A 21247-nucleotide genomic window follows, 5' to 3' on the forward strand; every position below is an offset into this window, starting at 1 on the left:
TCCTCCCTACGTCGTCTTTTCTTCGTCCCCCCCCCCCCCTCTCTCTCTCTTTCTCTCTCGCCATTTTGAAACCACCACCATCCCTCACCTCCAGGCTTACCCACTAGAGACAAAGACGAAGAAGAAGATGAAGACGGAGACAAAGGCTGAACTAATGTTGCAGACAAAGATGAAGATGAAGATGAAGACGAAGACGACGCTGATGGCCCTTTTCGTAAGTTTTTCAGTAACTTATATTTTACATTAAAACCTAGATCCACAAAAATCCAACCATTAAATGCTTTTGATTTTTAGGTATGTGGGTCACTGAGCCAAAGCGAATTTGATGGTTGAGATGAGGGAATAAAGGTGGTTGATTGGCCTTGGAGGCGGTTGATCGGTCCATGATTAGTTATCTCGAACTAGTCAATCGGTTCTGAATCGGTTGACCGATCCCGAATCGGTCGATCAGTCCTTGCTGATTTAGTGTGAGTTGGTTGACTGTTTGCCCGAAAACTATCGACCGTTTCTTACAACGAGGGTTAAGTTCGGGAATGTTCTCTTGTCGTTTTTTGTAACGAAAAAAGATGCTGCGTGTTGGAGGATGATGAAGGGGAAGGACGACATGCAGATGGCATGCCTCTCTCCCCCTCTCCTTTTTCTCCTCTCTCTCCTAGTCATTTTTGTCTGATTTGGGCTGATATGAGGGTTAGGGTTTTGGTATTTAAATGGAAGAGAAAAAGAGGCTTGTGACTTTTGGTTGTCTTTTGCTATTGCCATTCTTTCTTGACAGTGACTTCCTCTCTTCCTTCAATTCTCCAGAAACCCTTCCTCTTGCTCCCTTTTTGCTCCCTTTATTAGTTGTTGTTTTAGCAATCAAATCCAACAGTGAGACTGTTGTGTTTGTTTTCTTCTAAACCCAAATTATAGCATTCATCACCTATAGAGATGCTTAGCTAGCACATAAGCTTCTTGTTGGGTTCTACCATTCCTTGGAGCGTGGACTGACTCGGTCTCTCGTGAAAGCAGGGGTGGACTAGTCATCTGAGAAACAGGTTCGAAGGCTGTCCATGAAGTTGTTTCAGAGCTTACGGTGTGACTAGGAGTTGCCTCAGGTGCATCCTTCAGCATACTCACCACCAACAGAATCATCCAATGAGGTATAATCTCTAACTCCCTATGGATGGTTTTGTTGCATATGGTTGTTAGATATTGGGTCTTGCAAGGTGATCTTGTTTTCTTTTGCTGCCATTTTTTATGTTGTTTTCAAAAAAGTTTTGAAAACCGGCTAAAACCCTACATGAACCACCAAGTGTTGGCGTTTTCTTTCAAATAGTCTATGAGAGGAGATGAAATGGGCTATAGGATGTTGGGTACACTTTCATGTTCCTTTTCTCCAAGCAATAGGAAGATAGAGATCACAATTTGAGTTAGCATCACAAACAATAGTGCTCTCAGTTTTGGAATTGAACAAGTTCAAAGTGTTTGCATTACCTAGGCTTGGAGTTGATTCGTGGACTTGCTTGAGCGACTGTGAGAGTTGTACTTTTCTTGAATACTCCTCTAGTGTCTTTAAAGGGTTATGGATTTGCACCTATTCATAGACATTGCCATTGTCATTGGCAGGTTTAAGAACATTTACAGTGTCATTGTCATGTGGTTCAATGTCGTTGGCAGGTTCAAGGACCATCGCAGTGTCATTGGCAACTTCAATGTTGTTAGTGTCAATTCTTGCGATGTCTTTTGTAGCAGTGATATCTGCCATATCTACAACTTGTTCAATTGTTTCTAGAATGATAAACATTGGGAAAGGGTTTAGATGATGATGGTTTGTCAAGAAGGTTTCCATTTAGTTCGAGAAAGGGGATGTAACTTGAGCACACATCTTCGTTTCTGGATTGCTCCCCCTGAAGATGGGTGTGAGGAGATCTATAGAGAGGTTGAGGCTCATGAAATGTGACATCAAGAGAAATATAGGTGTGTTGACTAGAAAGATCATAACATTTGTAACCCTTTTGGGTAGAAGAATAACCAATAAAGATGCACTTGTTTACCTGGGGTCCAATTTAGATTTGTGAGTTTTGTGAATATGCAAGAAAGCAACACAACCAAATACTTTTGGGGACAGATTTCTAGTAGACACAATGTCTAGAACATGGTTGGATAGAATATGTATAGGACTATGATTGGTTAGGACTTTAGAAAGAAGATGATTTGTGAGATAAGTAGTTGTTAGAACTTAGAACTGCTTCCCCCCATAGGAATTTTGGAGCATTGGACTTAAAAAGAAGTCCATGAGTGACTTCTAAGAGATGATGGTTTTCCCATTTTGTTGTGGGGTTTGAACACATGAACATTCATGAATAATACCTTCCTTGACAAAAAAGGAAGAGAGATTCTGATTGAAATAATCCCCGATATTATCTGAGCAAAACCATTTTATTTTTGCTCTAAATTGAATAAAAATCATTTTTTGAATTTGAGGAAGCAGTGAACTAACTTTAGATTTCATTAAAAACAACCAAGTAGCCCTAGCGTAGTCATCAATAAAAATGACAAACCACCTAACCTCATGAATATCAAGAATCTTTGTTGGCCCCCAAATATTAGAATGTATCAAAGTAAAAGGTTGATTGCGTTTCATTGAATTGATAGAGAAGGAAATACGACAGTGTTTAGCAAATTAGTACACTTCACATTGAAAATCTGACACAACTAGATCTTTATACAACAATGGAAACATATGTTTTAAGAGAGAAAAATGTGAATGACCAAGATGAAAATGATGTGCCTAGATCATTTGTTTATTAGATGTGGCTAAAAGGACTTGAGAAAAATGAGTCTGGTTTCCCTTTATTCGACCATTGTCAAGATCCTCAAGGTAGTACAACCCATCGTGCTCTCTAGCAAATCTAATCATCTTTCTCGAGACTTAATCCTGAAACACACAATGAGAGTCAAAGAATGTTAGTTTGCAATGGAGTTCTTTAGTAATTTTTTGGACAAAGATAAGATTAGTTGAAAGGTTAGGGATATGAAGGACATTTGTAAAAGATATGGAAGGGTTAAGATAAAGACTTCCTTGTCCAGCAATGTCAGTGGGAGAGCCATCAGCTATAGTAATTTTTTGGTTTCCTTGGGTTGGTTTGTATGAATCAAAGAAAGAGATATCATAAGTCATATAATAAGTAGTCCCAAAATCTACAACCCTATCTACCCGTTTTAGTATGTGATGCTTTAAAAGAATCAGTCATAAGACACATGCCACTTTTGGCAAGAGAACAAGAACCTGAAGATTTATCGAGAGATTAAAGAAGGCATCTCAATCTTCCTATGTCTTCTTTGTTGAATTCTGTAGACTTTTCCTTATCTAGCTATGTAGTGTCGATTAGTGGCTGCTCTTTGCTGGCCACATTAGCTTGGCTGTTTCCTTGGCCCTTGAATCCGCCTGTCTGTGCCAAAACTTTAGCCTTACCATGTAATTTAAAACAGTTCTCATGAGTGTGGCGAGGTTTGTTGTAGTAGGTGCACCACAATCCATCTTTGCTTGATTATTTTCTTGATTTGGCTGGCCTCAAATTATTGTTTCCCTTATTCCCTCCTCCTTTAGGCCTACGAGAGATCATTTTTGTAGCCTCTTGTATACGAGGTTCCAACATCACACTTCATCGACTCTTTTCAGCATGAATAATTGGAAAACATTTATGAAGAGTTGGTTTATGAACTTTACCGAGGATTTGAACTCTGATGTGATCATACTCAGAATTCAATCTTGCAAGAAATTCAAATACTCGATCATTTTTCGAGTAATTCTTGAACCACTTGAATGTCATAGTTGCATTTCAGTTTTAGATCTCAGTTGTGGTCTATTTCAAGCCAAAATCAAGTCATCTGGTTGTAATACTTGATGATAGACATTCCCCCTTGTTTGGTAGAGCTTACTTGATTTTGCAGCTCGTAGATCAATATCACATCTTTTTTCTTAGAGTAAGTTTGCTGCCGATTTTTCCGTATTTCCTTTGCAGTGGTAAGGAACATCAAATTTTTACTAATCTCTGGTTTTATGGAATTCCATAAAAAGGACATAATCATTTAATCTTCTTCATCCCATGTCTTGAATCCTGAATCTTTTTCTTTTTGGTTGGGGTCGGTAGGATGTCCTATCTTCCCTCTTCCTTTGAGAAAAGTACGAACTACTTGACTCCACTGCAGGTAGTTTGTTCCATCAAGCTGGTATAGAAGATTTACATTTTGGAAATCGTTGTTAGAACATCAATAGAAATCTAAGTATGTATATGACTTGATTATGGCAACAACAACCGCAGTTATTGAATATTTGACTGACCCAAGAAATTGACAGCAACAAATGAATACAATAACAACAATAAACACAACACAAAGCTCGACAACAACAAACCCAGAAACCGGTGAGGGAGACGGCTATCGGGAAGCCCAAAGACCGAGGCCGCTGGAAGGCACTGTCCCAAAGATAGTGGCGCCCTGCTCCGATCACACGCAAGCTTAGGCGACTGTTGATGCAAGATACAACGGTCGGCTCTTGTGAACAGTGACCACGAATGGCCAGATCTAGCAGAAACTCTCTCAGGCATCATCTCTTCTTGGCAAAAACTCAAACGCGGAAAACTCGACTGAAACTTGATGCCAAAACAATAAGGACCCCCAGCCTTTTATAGTCGAATCCAGGATGCTGAACCCCCATAGCATTCATGCTAGTAATGAAAGCCGCCATTAACTCTTAACGATTGGAGCTCTCGAAGCGTCGGTGGCATAAATGTGTAGCTTGTTCGGTACCCAAAAAGAAAAATAATAATAAAAAAAGAAATAAAGTTTACCCATATATATATATTTATAGACATTCGTACTGACCCAACCTGACCGACTGGACGGATGGTGATGTGTGAGGGGTTGGGGGCTCGCTCGCTCGCAAAATTCGGGTGCCCCTTGGGGCCCAACCCCAAGTGGGTGGTAAGGGTTTAAATGCCCTTAGAGCTCTCTATATCCAACCGATGCGGGACAACACTCTCATACACACATACACTTGCACTCACTTCACATGAATGCACAACAATCACTTCCAGTTCTCGCTGCAGTGACAATCGTAGGTGCGGTCGATAGTTCACCCATAGCAGGTGAGATAGAATCCTGAGAAGTTGTTGACATATTGTGATGGAAAGAAGGGAGAATGATTAGGAAAGGCTGCGATGAAGGCAGAACAACAAGTATGTGATGGTGGCAATGAAGGCCAGAGAATGACAATGAAGGCCGGAAAAAAAATGTCCTAGAAAGATGGCTTTGATATCATGTAGGAATTCTCAAAATTCTTGTATATTTACAGCACATATTTACAGTCATATTTAAGGTGAGTCTTGACACCTTCATAAGGAAACACCTTCATAAGGAAACTATCAATCTATCTTCTAAGGAAACATAAACAATTAGGAAACTAACTAATTAGGCAGCTAATTGATACAGAAAAAACAGCTAACTGTACATTCTATATCTACATTAGAAAACATAATTTTCTGCATTTAATGGTGAGCCAATTAGCTGAGTAAGTCTTCTATTTCCTTTTTTGTGCTATGTGCATGAGAAGGTCATGTGTTGAAAAGTATTAGGGCCTGATGTACAATGTTATACCTATTTTCTAAGTTTCTGAATAAATATGTATATTATCTTCCTTGGTACTTCTTTGCATTTAAATTTGAATATGTCATTAGCATGGGTGCTATTTATGTTTGGTTTGGGTTTGCTTCAGTTCCCTGCTGTGTACTCTGTATGCTTGTCTAGTGCCTATTCCTTGGTTATTTAACTTGTCACTTTTGATGTTATTGCAGCACATAGGCATGTGGGTTGTAATAATTTTAATTTACTTAGCAGCCGGAGCCACACTATTTTCACCTTGGTAAACTTTTCTATTTTCCTTGTGATTAGTATTTAGTTTCCAGATTATTGATGTGTTTTCTTTTCTCCTTGTGTTATATTTCTTGCCAAAAAGAGGAAAGAAGAAAAAGTGACCTAGCTCTGAACTTTTCTGAGATATTTGCTTTCTTAATTTTTGATATCTTGATTTTAGGAGCTTAGGCTTGGAGTTACTTGCAGTATCTGTCTTTTCTGCTATGTTTATATGTATCAATTGTTTCCTGATAAAATTAGGTAGATTGGATGAATTCTACCACACTGATTTCCGATTATTCCTTGAGAATAAATATACAAGTCTCCTAGCTCATTACTAATTCAACTTCAACTCTAACTCCTAAAATATCTCCTAATATACAACTCTAGATTATAACATAAGCAAATTAAATAATCAAACTTAAACAGATAACTAACAACTATTTGAACTAAACTATTAACAATAAGAGATAAGAGGATATGGATAACAATAAGAGATATCTGATATCTCTCGGATTTATTCTTTAGCATTAGCCATAGCTTTATCTTCCTCCACCAACACCCCCTCTCAAGCTGAGAGATATATATCAAATATTCCCAGCTTGCTTCGGATTGATTCAAAACTTTGTTTCTGCATTGCTTTAGTCAGAATGTCAGCATGTTGATCTGCAGTGGGTATATAGGTCAACTTGATTTCTCCTTCTTCCATTTCTTGTTTCACGAAGTGTCGATCAATTCGGACGTGCTTCATTCTATCATGTTGAACATGATTATTAACTATATTGATAGTGATTTACTATCACTATATAGTAACTTAGGAGATGATACTTGCATAGAAAGATCTCCCATCAGCCTTTCTACCCATATTATTTCACAGATTGCTTGAGCAATAGCTCGATACTCAGCTTCAGCATTCCTGCGAGCTACTACCTGCTGTTTCTTGCTTCTCCAAGTCACCAAATTACCCCATAGCCTTGTACAATATCCAGATGTTGATTTACTATCTTCCACTACGCCTGCCCAGTCAGAATCTGCATAACCGACTATTCCTATGTCTTGATTTTTCTTGAATAGCAGCCCTTTGCCTGGTGTTCCTTTTAGGTATCTAAGGATGTGATAGGTTGCTTCCAAGTGTCTTTTAGTTGGGAGATGCATAAATTTACTAACAATACTTACAGCGTATGTAATGTCGGGTCTGGTGTGTGATAAGTAAATGAGTTTGCCAACCAGGCGCTGATACATGCCTTTGTCTACCTGATTGTCTTCTTCTTCTTCTCCTCCTTCTTTATTCTTCCAGTTAGGCTCAAGTGGCGTGCTTGCTGGTTTACATCCTAACTTGCTTGTTTCCTTTAACAAGTTTAGAGTATATTTTCTTTGCGATACAAATATACCATCCTTGCTTCTTGCTACTTCCAATCCAAGGAAATACCGTAGTTCCCCTAGCTCTTTTACTTCAAATGTCTGTTTGAGCTGCTGTTTCAGTTGCTGAATTTCTTGATGATTGTCTCCGGTGATGATATCATCATCTACATAGACAATTAGAATTGTTCTCTTCCCATTTCTTCCAATCTTAGTAAATAAAGTATGATCTGCTTTACCTTGAGTATATCCCAGCTGTTAGTGTAGGTGCTCTAGACCCAATTAGATTGGGCATGTTGTACATTGACACTTGTAATCATGTTTATTATTTGAATAAGGAGTTGTTCAAATTCACAAGAAGTCATTCTATTAGTTTCTTGTTATTATTGTAATAACCGAATGAAACTAGATAGAAGTCCATATGATGTATACTGTGATTAATCTATAAAGATGTGAAATGATGCATCACAGTTTCTAGACATCATTAAACGTCCCAAGTCGTAGCAATGTCAAGAATGGACATTGACAATTGCGGTAAAACTTGTATGTGCTATGTGATAGCAATGGGGGTGTCACACCCATAGACATAGGGATGTCTAGACAAGTAAATAGGTGACCAATGTTGGAGAACGTGTCACTGGACATGACTCGCCATGAGAATCCATTTTGGTTATATGTTGATGGAATTCTCATACGAGATGGGTGTAACTAATCCTTGGACCTGAGGTTGTCACGGTCATCTCATAAGAAGATTGGTATGCTTTGACATCGTTTCGATGGGCCTAGACAAAGGCTGCATGTGAGCGATCGTTGGGTATATCGTGAGGCTTATGGAGATGGGTGCACAGCCAAGATGAGACTCGTCTATCCCTTGATAGAGGATGATGTATCTAAGGCGCCTTCGGTAGATATTCACTTTAAATCTATGACCATGGTGAAAGAGATCAATAAGGAGTTATTGATTCACTTTCTATTAAGTGAAAATATCCAGAAGACCGAAGAAAACTCATGTGATCGTTATCAAACAACACATCGCCATACTTGAGATCACATAAGATACATTGACGAGAGGATTGTATTACACAGTAACTATGCTCGTGAAAGGTTATTTGCGGATTATGAATCCTTCTGAATAATTGGGTAGGCATGATGCCTTGCTAGAGGCCAATCTTGTCTTATGTGTTTGTACCGACACATTGCCAACATATCTGTCTTTTCTGCTATGTTTATATGTATCAATTGTTTCCTGATAAAATTAGGTAGATTGGATGAATTCTACCACACTGATTTCCGATTATTCCTTGAGAATAAATATACAAGTCTCCTAGCTCATTACTAATTCAACTTCAACTCTTAACTCCTAAAATATCTCCTAATATACAACTCTAGATTATAACATAAGCAAATTAAATAATCAAACTTAAACAGATAACTAGCAACTATTTGAACTAAACTATTAACAATAAAAGATAAGAGGATATGGATAACAATAAGAGATATCTGATATCTCTCGGATTTATTCTTTAGCATCAGCTATAGCTTTATCTTCCTCCACCAACATTTCCCATATTTAACTATTGTCTCTTCATACTCAATTACTTTACAACTTTACATTGGTGATCAAACCTTTGTACTGGCACATCTTTGTGATGCAGAGAAGACAACACTAATTGCCTTGGATTTAGAGTAGAATATAGTTGTTACTGGCTCAAGAGTGATGACGTCATTATGTTATAGTGATAGAGAGTTTCATGAACAGTTTGAGTTGAACTTGTATTTTGCAAGTGAAGTCCAAGTAATTTGAGACAAAGGTGGAAATGAGTGGCAAGTTTAATCTCAAGAAATATATACCTTGTAAATTATGGTTTCACTATTTAAAACATGATCTTGCACATTAAAGCTGTGAAAACCATAGGACTGGTACCAGCAGTAGAAGTTGAAATGAATAGTTTTTGATGTTGGAGATTTCATAGGAAAGCACAATGCATTAATATTTTATGAACTTGAGGTGGCATCAAAGTGGGCCCTGGGGGGTTGCTTGGCCATATTGAGTTACAGTGCAGTAGGGCACTGAAATTGTTCCATCTATCTCTTTGACAAAATTGATACTGTTTCAATCAGTTAACTAGAAAAACAAGTTGGTGGTAAGAAAATTGAGGAAATGATTGTGTAAATATCTTTCACATTTGGTATAGACTAGTCTTGTTTTGAATATACATGTACATTTCAGTGTCCACTTCACAATTAATTTCCTACTGCCCAGGCAACTGTACAACAAACTCTTGTCACCTATGGTCTAGGTTAAAATTTAATTCAGATCTGTTGACATGAAAGGGAAGTAAAGAAGAAGAGGCGGCAGTGCAGCCTGTTTTGGAATGCTTTATTTAAGATTTTATCTTAATTAGATTAGTTTCTTAAACAGATTAGAAATCTTTCCTAATCCCATTGTATCATAATCTTTCCTAAAATGTGTTGTAATCCTTTCTATTGTAAACTTTCTATAGCTGTAATTTCTAACCCTATAACTAGGGCTGCACATAATGAATATTCAAGCTTTCTGTTCGAAATCTTCAAGATCCAACTCTTGCGATTTGTGATCCTACTGGTCTGTTTCAACTTGCTAAATAAAATGTTTCCTCAGTTTCAGCTCTAACATCCTCCCATTGGAGTCCCTGATGGAGGCCATAATCATAGGGATGAAAAAGAGAGATCATAATACCAATTTTAATTTCTGGCACTGGACAAGTAATATCATAAGCAGAAATCACTCAGCACTACTTGGCTGAAACTTTCCCATGATATTATTAATAAAGTTGAAGTTGGTAGTCTTTCTTCTCTTTAAGTTGTGACTCCACGTCTTAACTTTAGTTTCTGCAGCTTTGTTTTCTTTCTCCATGAACAACTGTATAATAATTGAATCTGATTTTGAGAAGACTTAAGTGATTTCATTGCTATCAGAATGTTTCTCTTCTTTTTCAGTACTTTCCAACTTTAAATGTTTTAGCCCTTTAAAAATATTTTAGACAAAATATCATTAATCTCATTCCAAAATATGCTTACCCTCAAAATTAGGAGAAGCCTCAGGTTTTCATCATATTACGGCTGTTTCTCCTTTGTCAGGGGAGATACTGGCATTCAAGTTTGATTGTTGCCTCACCTCTTAGTAATCCTAGGCAAATCCAAATGGAGGAAGATATTATCAGACTTCGATGGTAATGCTGTCTTGTCCTCTGAATTGAGTGGTATAGATTTTTGCAATTACTGTTATATTGGGGGTGCCTTACTGTAATACCCCGAGAGCGCAGAAAAGTTAGTATATATTGAGGATAGTGTAAGAAAGGAAACAACACCAACTTGATACCTTTTGGGCTGAATGTTGGCAAAGAACTCCCAAGTTAAGCGTGCTTGACCTGGGGTAATCCAATGATGGGTGACCCCCTGGGAAGTTCGCGTAGGCCCATCAGGGTAAGTTGTTCCGGTCCTTCTTATCGCTTGATGCAGGATGTTACAGGTGGTATCAGAACTGACCCCGAGCCTCTGAGCGCGATGGTGGGGCAAACCTTAGCGAGGAGACTGAGTGCCGAGGGGGTGTGTGTAGGCCCCTATGGGGGGTGCGTGTAGGCACCTTAGGCAAATCCCACATCGGCCATGCAAGGGGGGAGATCTGGGATCAGTTGTAAGGTCGCATGACGAGGACGTCATGTGTTTAAAGGGGGGAGAATGTAATACCCCGAGAGCCCAGAAAAGTTAGTATATATCGAGGATAGTGTAAGAAAGAAAACAACACCAGCTGGATACTTTTTGGGCTGAATGTAGGCAAAGAACTCACAAGTTAAGCGTACTTGACCTGGGGTAATCCAGGGATGGGTGACCCCACTGGGAAGTTCGTGTAGGCCCATCAGGGTAAGTTGTTCCGGTCCTTCCTATCGCTCGATCGGGTCATTACACTTACTGTTAACAGATTAATGTAGAGTAGGCCTAGCAGTTTGGGGCAGGTTGAGAATGAGTTACAAGGTACTAATATTCATTCTAACTCAATTGAAATTTGGGTTGTACTTAGTGAGGTTGACACAAACCTTGGCCCAAGGGATTCTTTTGAAGGGGTGCAGGAAGGGCTAACATCTTGGGAGGTGATGCTGGGGCTGATCACATGGCCAGCTGTTCCATTCAATTGAATTACACTTTTCAATTTAGTTGCATAAAATTTACTGATTACATCCATTTATCAACCAATTTAACATGCTTTATTATTTAACCTCCCCTTTTTAACTTGTTAAGCGTATTTATCTGGACCCAAATTCATTTGGGTGGTTTATGAGATTTTTTAATGGAGTCTATTTGAGCAAAATAAAAAGCAATTCAAGCTAAAATTATTGCTTTATTGGCAAGGTTGACTTCCAAGAAAAAAGTTTTACTCGCATGCTGAAATTTTATTGACTTTTCCAGAATAACGTTGCTACAAGCTGTGATGATTTCTTTTTAAGATGTATTTTTTCCCTACTGACAAAAGTTTAGTGCCAATTTCATGCCTTTGTTAAGTGTTAAATCAAAGGTATTCGTCTATTTTCCATCTTGCTGGAAAACCTAAAATGACCCAGGTTCCTTTAATGATTAATTAGCTTACTAAAAAACAAAAATCATAAAACACTATAGAAGAAAATCATTTTGAGAAACAATTTGCACTGAAATGATTGATTTATAAACTAATTACTAAGATGATGAGACGAATAAGGAGGCTAATTAGCTGCCAGCTTGAATAGTTTGACTTTTCAGATTGAACTTATTAGGATTCCTAGTGCTTCCAAAAGGACTGTTTTTGTCAGCTTATTATCTTATCAGATTTTGGACTTCAACAGTCTAAGAACTGGACTTGAGAAGCATACTTCTTGGCAAAGGGACAGGTTCCCACTTTATCTAATTTTACAGGAGATTGCTTCTGCCTGTGATATCATATGTGAGGATGTCCTTCTCAAATCTTTTTTCTATTCATCTGTTTGTTATTCTTGTGCATTGTGCTTGGTAGGAAGGATACTCCATCTATATACTATGTATCTCACATCATCTAACTGTCCAATTTTTTATTTCACAATTAACAGAAAGGAGTTCGGATAATTGAGCCATTTGCTCTTTAAAATTTTTAATAGCTTATCAAGCATTGATTATGTTGGTTATTAGGGTTTTAGTGTTTCTCGAACAACTCTCAGTTTTGTTTGATGAATGCATTTGTCTGCCAGACTATTGAAAGTAGTGCACGAGTAGAAAATCAAGGGGAAGATGTGACCTTGTCACAACTGGTAAAGTCTGCTCATCCCCCTTGTTTATTTGTTTTGCCAAGAGGACTTCAGGGTTTCCTGATCCTATAGTAGTGTTTTGGAATTTCTTAAACATTTTCTTGGTTAATCTGCTGTTTTAACATGCTAAGTTTCTTTTTCTCTTTGCAGAATTTGATTGACTTGGCTGGATCTGAAAGTTCTAAAACGGAGACGACTGGCTTGCGAAGAAAAGAGGGTTCATACATTAACAAAAGCTTACTAACCCTTGGCACTGTGAGATGTTGCTAGCTTTCTTTTTAGATCTTTGATTTTTTGCCTATTTGGTCCCCCCCCCCCCCCCCCCCCCCCACACACACACACACAGCTTCCATTTCTATTACCTGCATAGATTTCTAAAATGTCATTGAATTGAAGCATTGGTCAGTTATTGCAAATTGCCCTTGGCTCTTGGAAGTTGTAGCAGTATATATCACATAGGGGTTGTGAAAATGCTACTAGAGATTACTTAAATGTTTGCTGTACTTAGTGATCCTTGTTATTACCTTATAATATTGGACTAATAGATGCCTAATACCAATCATAAGGTTTTAGTTCTTATATGTAATGCTTTCTCAAGCATTTCCTTCATATCATTGTCAGCTGAGCTTATTATTATTCATATGATTGCCATTTCTGCTAAGTAACGGTCTGGCTATTGCTCACTATGTATAATTTCAGGTGATATCTAAATTAACAGAAGGGAATGCTACTCATATTCCTTATAGAGATTCTAAACTCACACGATTGTTGCAATCATCCCTCAGTGGCCATGGACGGATTTCTGTAAGTCAATATTTTACAGTATGGATCTTCACCAAACCTTCTGCCTGCAGGGGAAGTGTTGTGTAAAATTTTTGTTGCCAAGTTTTACATTTCATTTTCATAATTCTACTTATTTATATGAATTGCTAAATGGCGGTGTGCTTTGAATTCTGCCTTCTTGTTTAAAACTATGTAGCTTATTTGTACTGTGACACCTGCCTCTAGCAATAGTGAAGAAACACACAATACATTGAAGTTTGCTCACCGTAGCAAGCATGTGGAAATCAAGGCTTCTCAAAATAAGGTGGTTTACCATCACTGTTTTTTTGTTACTGTTTAGAAACAAAAGGAAATTCTTTGGGTGTGACAGCTCCTAATGCCTCTATTGTCGATCTATTAGATTATGGATGAAAAGTCTCTCATTAAGAAGTATCAGAAGGAAATTTCCTGTTTAAAACAAGAGCTTCAGCAATTGAAGCGTGGCATGGTGGAGAATCCATATATGATGGGATCCAACCAGGAAGATTTAATTAATTTGAAGCTTCAGGTTTGTACTGTATATATGTTTATTGTTTTTTATTTTCTTGCATTTGTGGGTAAATCAATGAACTTCCTTGGTATTGCTGTTGGTAGACTTTTGCACTCAAAGTATGCTAGATGAAGTAATGGTGAGCCTAGATGCAGAACCCTGCCTGCAGCCAGGTGCTGTCTCCTGACCTCGCGGCGTTAAGTCGCAAGAGAAGGGAGTCTTTCCACCAGATGGATGTCTTATCTGATACCTTGACATTTAGTTAGGCCCTTAGTTCTCATTTTGGTCCCAGGTCTAGTCTTTGTTATCACTGGTTCCACTTTTCTCACATCATACCATAAAAGCAAGATAACATCAAGAATGAATTTATCACAACATCCTCATTCTATTTATCTCATGTATAAACATCAACATACAATTGAACATGCTTTAGAGCTACCTACATTGATTTTATACAGCTTTCCCACCCTTATCTAGCCCAAGATGGCCTTTCTTCCATCCTGTACATGGTCTGAAACATTAAAATGCAATGCATGAGAATAGAATTCTCAGTAAGGAATGTCATGGCAATGCAATCACATACAATCCTCAGCATTCACACATTTTGTGAAGGAAACCCCTATCCATAACCTTCTCCCATTCATTGGGTGGACCCACGCCTAGATTGAAGCCCACCCTTTATCCCTGGGCATCATTGGCATGGCCTAAGAGCTCAACCCTAAATTTCTAACATCAAATATCATCTCCATTTAAGTTGAGCCAATCCTAATTTGAACAAAACTACCATATTCTATCTTATATTGTGCGTAGTTATCATCTCAATTAATTCTTGTAATTGTGGTAATTCATATTGTTGGAAAGATTAAAATGAAATTCCCGGTTTTCTCTCTTATGGCCTAGAATTAGTGGATAAAGGAGATAAGATAAGTTAAAGGGATGAGGTGTGAAGGAATTTAGAATTATGCTTTCATAATAATAATCTGATGGATACAGCAGTCCTCTTATAGAGGGAGAGATTACATCAAACATGGAAACTATCAAAAAGGAAACTATATCTAAGGAAACAAATTAAAACACAAAGAAGGAAATATACACTAAGATATATATGGACATAATCAATAAAGATTCCTAAATGATAATTATAAATCTTTCCCAATCTAAACAGATCACTTAACATTCTGATAAGTCAACACTCCCACTCAAGCTGGAGAGTGGATATTAACCATTCCTAACTTGCTTACCAAAACATCGAACCTTCTTCCAGCCAGCCCTTTAGTCAACACATCTGCCACTTGACCTTTAGATGGCACATATATGGAATTCGAATTAACCCAGCATCCAATTTTTCCTTGATAAAGTGTCGATCAATCTCTATATGTTTAGTTCTATTGTGCTGTACTAGATTATGGGCAATATTAATAGCTGATTAATTATCACAAAGTAGGTCAATAGTACCTTGAACCTTGATTTTCAAGTCTTTTAAGATAATCCGAAGCCACAGAAGTTCACACAATCCAAGGGCCATTGCCCTAAACTTTGCCTCTGCATTCGATCTTGCCACAACACTTTGCTTTTTACACCTCCAAGACACAAGGTTTCCCCCCAAAAACACACAATAGCCTGTAGTGGATCTCCTATCAACCAAGGATCCACCATAATCTGCATCAGTGAATCCTTGTACATTCAATTCAGTCCTACTTTAAACAAAATGCCTTTATCTGGTGTTACCTTTAGATAGTTCAGGATTTTCCGCACAGCTTGCATGTGCTCCTCGGTTGGACAATGCATGAACCGACTTACTAGACTGACAGCAAAAGCAATATCAAGCCTAGTATGTGAGAGATATATCAACCTGCCCACAAGTCTCTAGAACCTCCCTTTATCAACCATTTGTCTCTCTGAGTTCTCCTGCAATCTGAGATTAGGATCCACAGGTATACCAGACCCTTTTCCTCCTGTCATTCCAGTTTCAACTAGAAGATCAAGAATGTACTTGCGTTGTGATAGAAAGATTCCAGTATTTGAGTAGGGTACCTCAATTCCTAGGAAATATTTAAGTACCCCAAGGTCTTTGATCTCGAATTCTTCAGCTAATTTTCTTTTTAAACTCTGTTGTTCTTCCATATCATTTCCAGTCCCAACCATATCATCAACATACGCTAAGAGTGCTGTAACTTTTCCACTTGAATGTTTGAAAAAAAAAGTGTGATCACCTCTGCTATGAGCATATCCCATAGACTTTATTGCCTTAGAAAATCTGTCAAACCATGTCCGGGGAGACTGTTTAAGTCCATATAGGGCCTTTTTAAGTTTACATACTGTACCTGGATCCCTTTCCTAAAAACCAGGAGGCACTTCCATGTATACCTCCTCTTCTTAATCCCCATGTAAGAAAGCATTCTTCAAGTCTAACTGCTGCATTTTCCACCCAAAATGAGCTGCCAAGGATATAAGAATTCTCACCGTTGTCATTTTTGCCACTAGTGCAAAAGTCAGAAATCTATGCCATAAGACTAAGTATAGCCTTTGGCCACTAGTCTAGCTTTATACCTTTCCAGTGTGCCATCAGCTTTATACTTCAAATTAAATATCCATATGCATCCAACTAGAGTGATTCCTTTAGGCCTAGGCACCAATTCCCATGTCTGATTTTTATTTAAGGCATTCATTTCCTCTTGCATGGCTTGCTTCCAATTCTGGTCTTTTAGAGCCTCTTCTACTGACTTGGGAATAACAATAGAGTCTAATGAGGTGAGGAAGCTTTTGTGGTTTTGGGAGAAGCGATGATAAGACAAGTTATCAGTTAAAGGGTGTAAAGTACAGCTTCTGACCCCTTTTCTCACAGCAATTGGTAGGTCTAAATCATCAGAAACAGGGCTGGAAAGGGATGTATCTAATGATTGTGCAGTTTTAGTACCTGGATCTGATGCTGGTGAGGGCTGAGACTCCACAATAGGTTGCCTTCTTTTGAACACATAGGGAGAACCCTTAAACCGAACTGGAGAGGATGGCCTGTGAATTGCTTGTTCAATACATTCTGTAGGTAGAGGAGAGGGGTTAGGAGATTGGGCTGGAACAGCAGAGGAAGAAGGATTAGAACTAGACAAAATAGGAGTTGGTGCTAGGACAGGAAAAATTTCAAATGAGTCTTGGTCCTCAATTCCTCGAGTCTTCCCCTGAGGACCAAGGTCTGGAGAGCCAAAGAAGGGCTGAGATTCATGGAAAAAGACATCTTTGGATTGGAGAATACCCTAGGAAGATACACCAAAGGGCATGAGGATCAAGCTTATCCCGATGTATTTTAGGGATATTGACAAAGCACACACAACCAAACACACGAAGAGGGATAGGAGTATGCAAATAGTAATCGAGAAAAAAAGAGGATAGGCACTGGAATTGGCTATGGTGATTTAGGACTTTGGAGGGAACGCGGTTGATGACATAAGCCGCGGTTAAAACGACTTCACCCCAATAGGTTTTAGGAACATGAGTGTGATGAAGGAGTGTGCTAGCCACATTAAGGAGATGTCTCATCTTCTGCTCTGCTATTCCATTTTGTTGTGGATTGTCTACGCAGGAAGACTCATGAACAATACCCTCATGTTGAAAGAAAGAATTCAACTGATTATTAAAATAATCTTTAGCATTATCTGTTCTGAATTTTTGGACAAGAGTACCAAATTGTGTGAATATCATTTTGCAAAAATAAGGTAAGATGGTGCCAATTTCAGCCTTTTCTTTCAAGAGAAATACCCAACACATGTGAGTACAATTATCAATAAATGAAACAAACCACCGAGCCCCAGAACAGTTGGATATTTTGGATGGTCCCCAAACATCTAAATGAACTAGGGAAAAAAGTTCAGAAGATAATTTGTTGCTCATAGGATAAGACACCCTATGGTGTTTGGACAGCACACACACATCACATTGAAACATCCTAGGATCTAAAGATTTAAACAAATGAGGAAACATAGCTTTTAATAAAGGAAAAGGCAGATGACCTAATCTATAATGTTGAAGCCAAATGGTGTTGGATGCTAAAACAAAATGAGATGAACAAGCAATGACAGGTTGCTGCTTCTTTGTAGAATGGCCTGCCTTGTGTAAGGTATACAACCCATTGCGCTCCTCAGCCACACCAATCATCTTCCCCGTTATCATGTCCTAAAATTCACACATATGAGGATAGAAGATAGCACGACAATTTAATTCTTTGGTTAGTTGGTGAATAGATATAAGATTGGTAGCTAACTGTGGGATATGAAGAACTTGTTTGGTTGTTAGGAAAGGGCTGAATTTAATTGTACCTTGGCCAGCAATAGGAACAGTGGTTCCATTAGCAATAACAATCTGTTTAGGGCTAACAAGAGGTTGGTAAGTGTCAAAGGAATTTATGTGAGGGGTCATGTGATCAGTAGCTCCTGAATCAAGGACCCAATTGGTATTCCCAGCAGTTTTAAAGGCAGAAAAATACTCAGAATTGGTGAGTTTACCTTGCTGTGCAAGTGAACAAGCTCCATCTTGGAGAGTTTTGAGGAAATTCTTGAGTTTGTTCATCTCTTCTGCATTCAATTGTGAAATATCAGCACCAATAGATTCAGTTTTACCTTCTGATTCAGCTTTCCCTTGATCTGTGCTGGAAAAATAGGCTTGACGACTCTTAAATCCGCCTATCCTGCTTAGCACAGCTTCTTTGCCATGGAGTTTGAAGCAATTATCCTTAGTATGCCTAGGTTTTTTGCAATAACTGCACCACAAACCTTCTCGTCTTGAATTTTTCCATGAATTTTCTGCCTTTCATGCTTTAAACCGAGATCCATCTCTATGGCTTGACACCATGGCTGAGCCTTCAACACTGTGATCTCCTAGCATAGCCATCCTTCTGTTTTCCTCACTTCGAACAATGGAAAAAACCTCATTAAGAGTAGGTAATTTTTCCCTACCAAGCACTTAGATCCTCACTTGATCATATTCCGGATTAATCCCTGCTAGAAACTCTACAATCCTGTCCCTTTCTTGAATTTGTTTAAGTTTAACAGCATCATTGCTACACTCCATCTTGATATCTTGATAATGATCTAGTTCTAGCCACATCCCCTTCATTTTATTATAATATTCTGTTATAGTGGATGTCCCTTGCCTTGTCCTACTAATCTTAGTCTTAACCTCAAAAATCACCGAGGCATCTTGAACTTTAGAATAGGTTTGCCTCACAGTCTCCCAAATGTCCCTAGCTGACGTTAAAAACATAAAGTTTTTACTTACCTCCGATTGCATGGCACTCCAAAGCCATGAAATGATTGATGAATCTTCAATTTCCCATGCTGTGAAGGATGGGTTCGAATCTTTTGGAGGAGTTCCGGTTAGGTGGCCTAGCTTTCCTCTGCCTTTGAGGAATGTGCTCGCAAGCTGAGACCATTGCAAGAAGTTTCGCCAATCAAGTCTGTAGGAAGGATGTAGCAGTGGTAATGACCGGAGTCGCCTCTGATATCTCGGACATATCTTAAGAAGATTGAGTTTGGAAAGGGAAACTATAAGTGCAGCTGAAACAGAATTGCTTAACAATAGAACAGAACAAAACAACAATTAAGGCTGGGTTGAAACCCTAGAGGAGTTCGGCGCAAAGAAGTGCAATGAAGGCACTATTAGGGTTTCGAAAATATTGGAAGGGAAGGGAAAGGCTCTGATACCATGAAGGAATTCAGGATTATCCTTTCATAATAATAATCTGATGGATACAATAGTCCTCTTATAGAGGGAGAGATTACATCAAACAGGGAAACTATCAAAAAGGAAACTATCTCTAAGGAAACAAATTAAAACACAAAGAAGGAAATATACACTAAGATACATATGGACATAATCAATAAAGATTCCTAAATGATAATTAGAAATCTGTCCTAATCTAAACAGATCTCTTAACATTTTGATAAGTCAACAAGGTGATAAGGTTGTTAGGAGATAATAGAAGATTTCAAGATCAAAGGGATAAGGTAGTTTGAAGAAGATAAACAACAACAACATATCCAGCCTTTAAATTTCCTAATTCAAATCTATAAATCTGTTTTTGTTCTTTAGGAGATAGTTTGTCATGCCCCAATTTCGGAGGTCGTGATCGACACTACTCCCTAAGAAGCCATAGACTCCACTAGGGAATAGTAAGCCTTACAATACCGTTTACCATATATTATTTTAAACATTCCAAGTTAACTATGGAAATTATCATAACTTTTATTTCGAAATTTAAGTGCCCACTAGCTCGAAGCCATCATTTGGTTACATTATCCAACATTAATTAGAACACAAAAGAAAGGAACATTAATTTTCTCATATACAAGTCCAATGAAATGTGGTGATCGTGTTGTAGCCTAGAAAGTGTCTAGGGTATATGCAGTTAGAATCGCCTACCATAATTCTTACCATTAGAGTCAATGCCAACCTACAAATATGAAAATGTTAAGGGGTAAGTCTACCACTAACTTATTGAGAGGTAAAAGAGCATTATAATGGGGGGAATATAGAATTAATGCATCAAAAGATAAATCATTATGCCATGTCATGCTATGTAGTAATTAAGACAATATAAGAGATGACAAATAAACATGCACATTTAGGAGTAAACAAGTTAGAACCAAATTTCACATATTCCATTAAATTAGGGGTGGAACGACTCTCACTCATAGAACCCACTTCGACAGAACCACTCTTGCTTGATTTGAACATGATAGCGGAACCACTCACGCTAATGAGGGTGGACCAACTCTCACCCTAATGTATACGTGGTGCACCAACGACTAACTTTTATTATAGTTAGCAATATAGGGTTTTAATTAGTTACTCCCTTTAAGACACATTTTATGCTACCATTTAGTATTAGAAGTGTCACATGCAATGTATCAGATATAAGTATCAACATGCACATATCAAGGCAACATGGATTACATTTTTTCCAAATACAAATTAAAGGGAATGAAATAGGCTATAAGTGTCGACATGCACGGATCAGGCATCATGGATTTTATTTTTCCCAAATGCAATTTAAAGAAATGTCATTGTGATAGTATATCAAGAATACAAGGATGATTAGTAATATAAATGCAACAAATGCCACTATAATACAAATTACCCACTCACAGTGTTATATTAGATTCAAAATTTTCCTCAGTTTCCCCTTAGCTAGGTCGCATAAAAATTACCTAACAAAATATTTAAAGTAACAAGAAAACAACAACAACAACAACATATCCAGCCTTTATCTCACTATGTGGGGTCGGCTACATGAATTCTAGACTTCCATGTATTTCTGTCTTTTGTCATATCCTCATTTAGATCCATATATTTCATATCAAATTTTAATGTCTCTCCCAAATTCTTCTTGGGTCTACCTCTA

At 38.0% G+C, this 21247-nt stretch overlaps 1 protein-coding gene across 1 annotated transcript in view; it reads left to right on the forward strand.

Annotated features, from left to right (window-relative positions):
- The window catches only part of LOC127807608 (kinesin-like protein KIN-7C, mitochondrial), a gene marked incomplete in the record, with an annotated part of 112787 nt that overhangs the window by 28706 nt on the left and 62834 nt on the right, over positions 1 to 21247 (forward strand). Inside the window, 6 exon segments of the mRNA XM_052345609.1 lie at positions 5835 to 5902; positions 12486 to 12545; positions 12693 to 12797; positions 13242 to 13346; positions 13522 to 13629; positions 13726 to 13872. Coding sequence (XP_052201569.1) covers positions 5835 to 5902; positions 12486 to 12545; positions 12693 to 12797; positions 13242 to 13346; positions 13522 to 13629; positions 13726 to 13872 — 593 coding nt within the window.

The sequence above is a fragment of the Diospyros lotus genome, chromosome 8 (genome assembly GCF_014633365.1).
Source record: "Diospyros lotus cultivar Yz01 chromosome 8, ASM1463336v1, whole genome shotgun sequence".
NCBI classification, from domain to species: Eukaryota; Viridiplantae; Streptophyta; class Magnoliopsida; order Ericales; family Ebenaceae; genus Diospyros; species Diospyros lotus.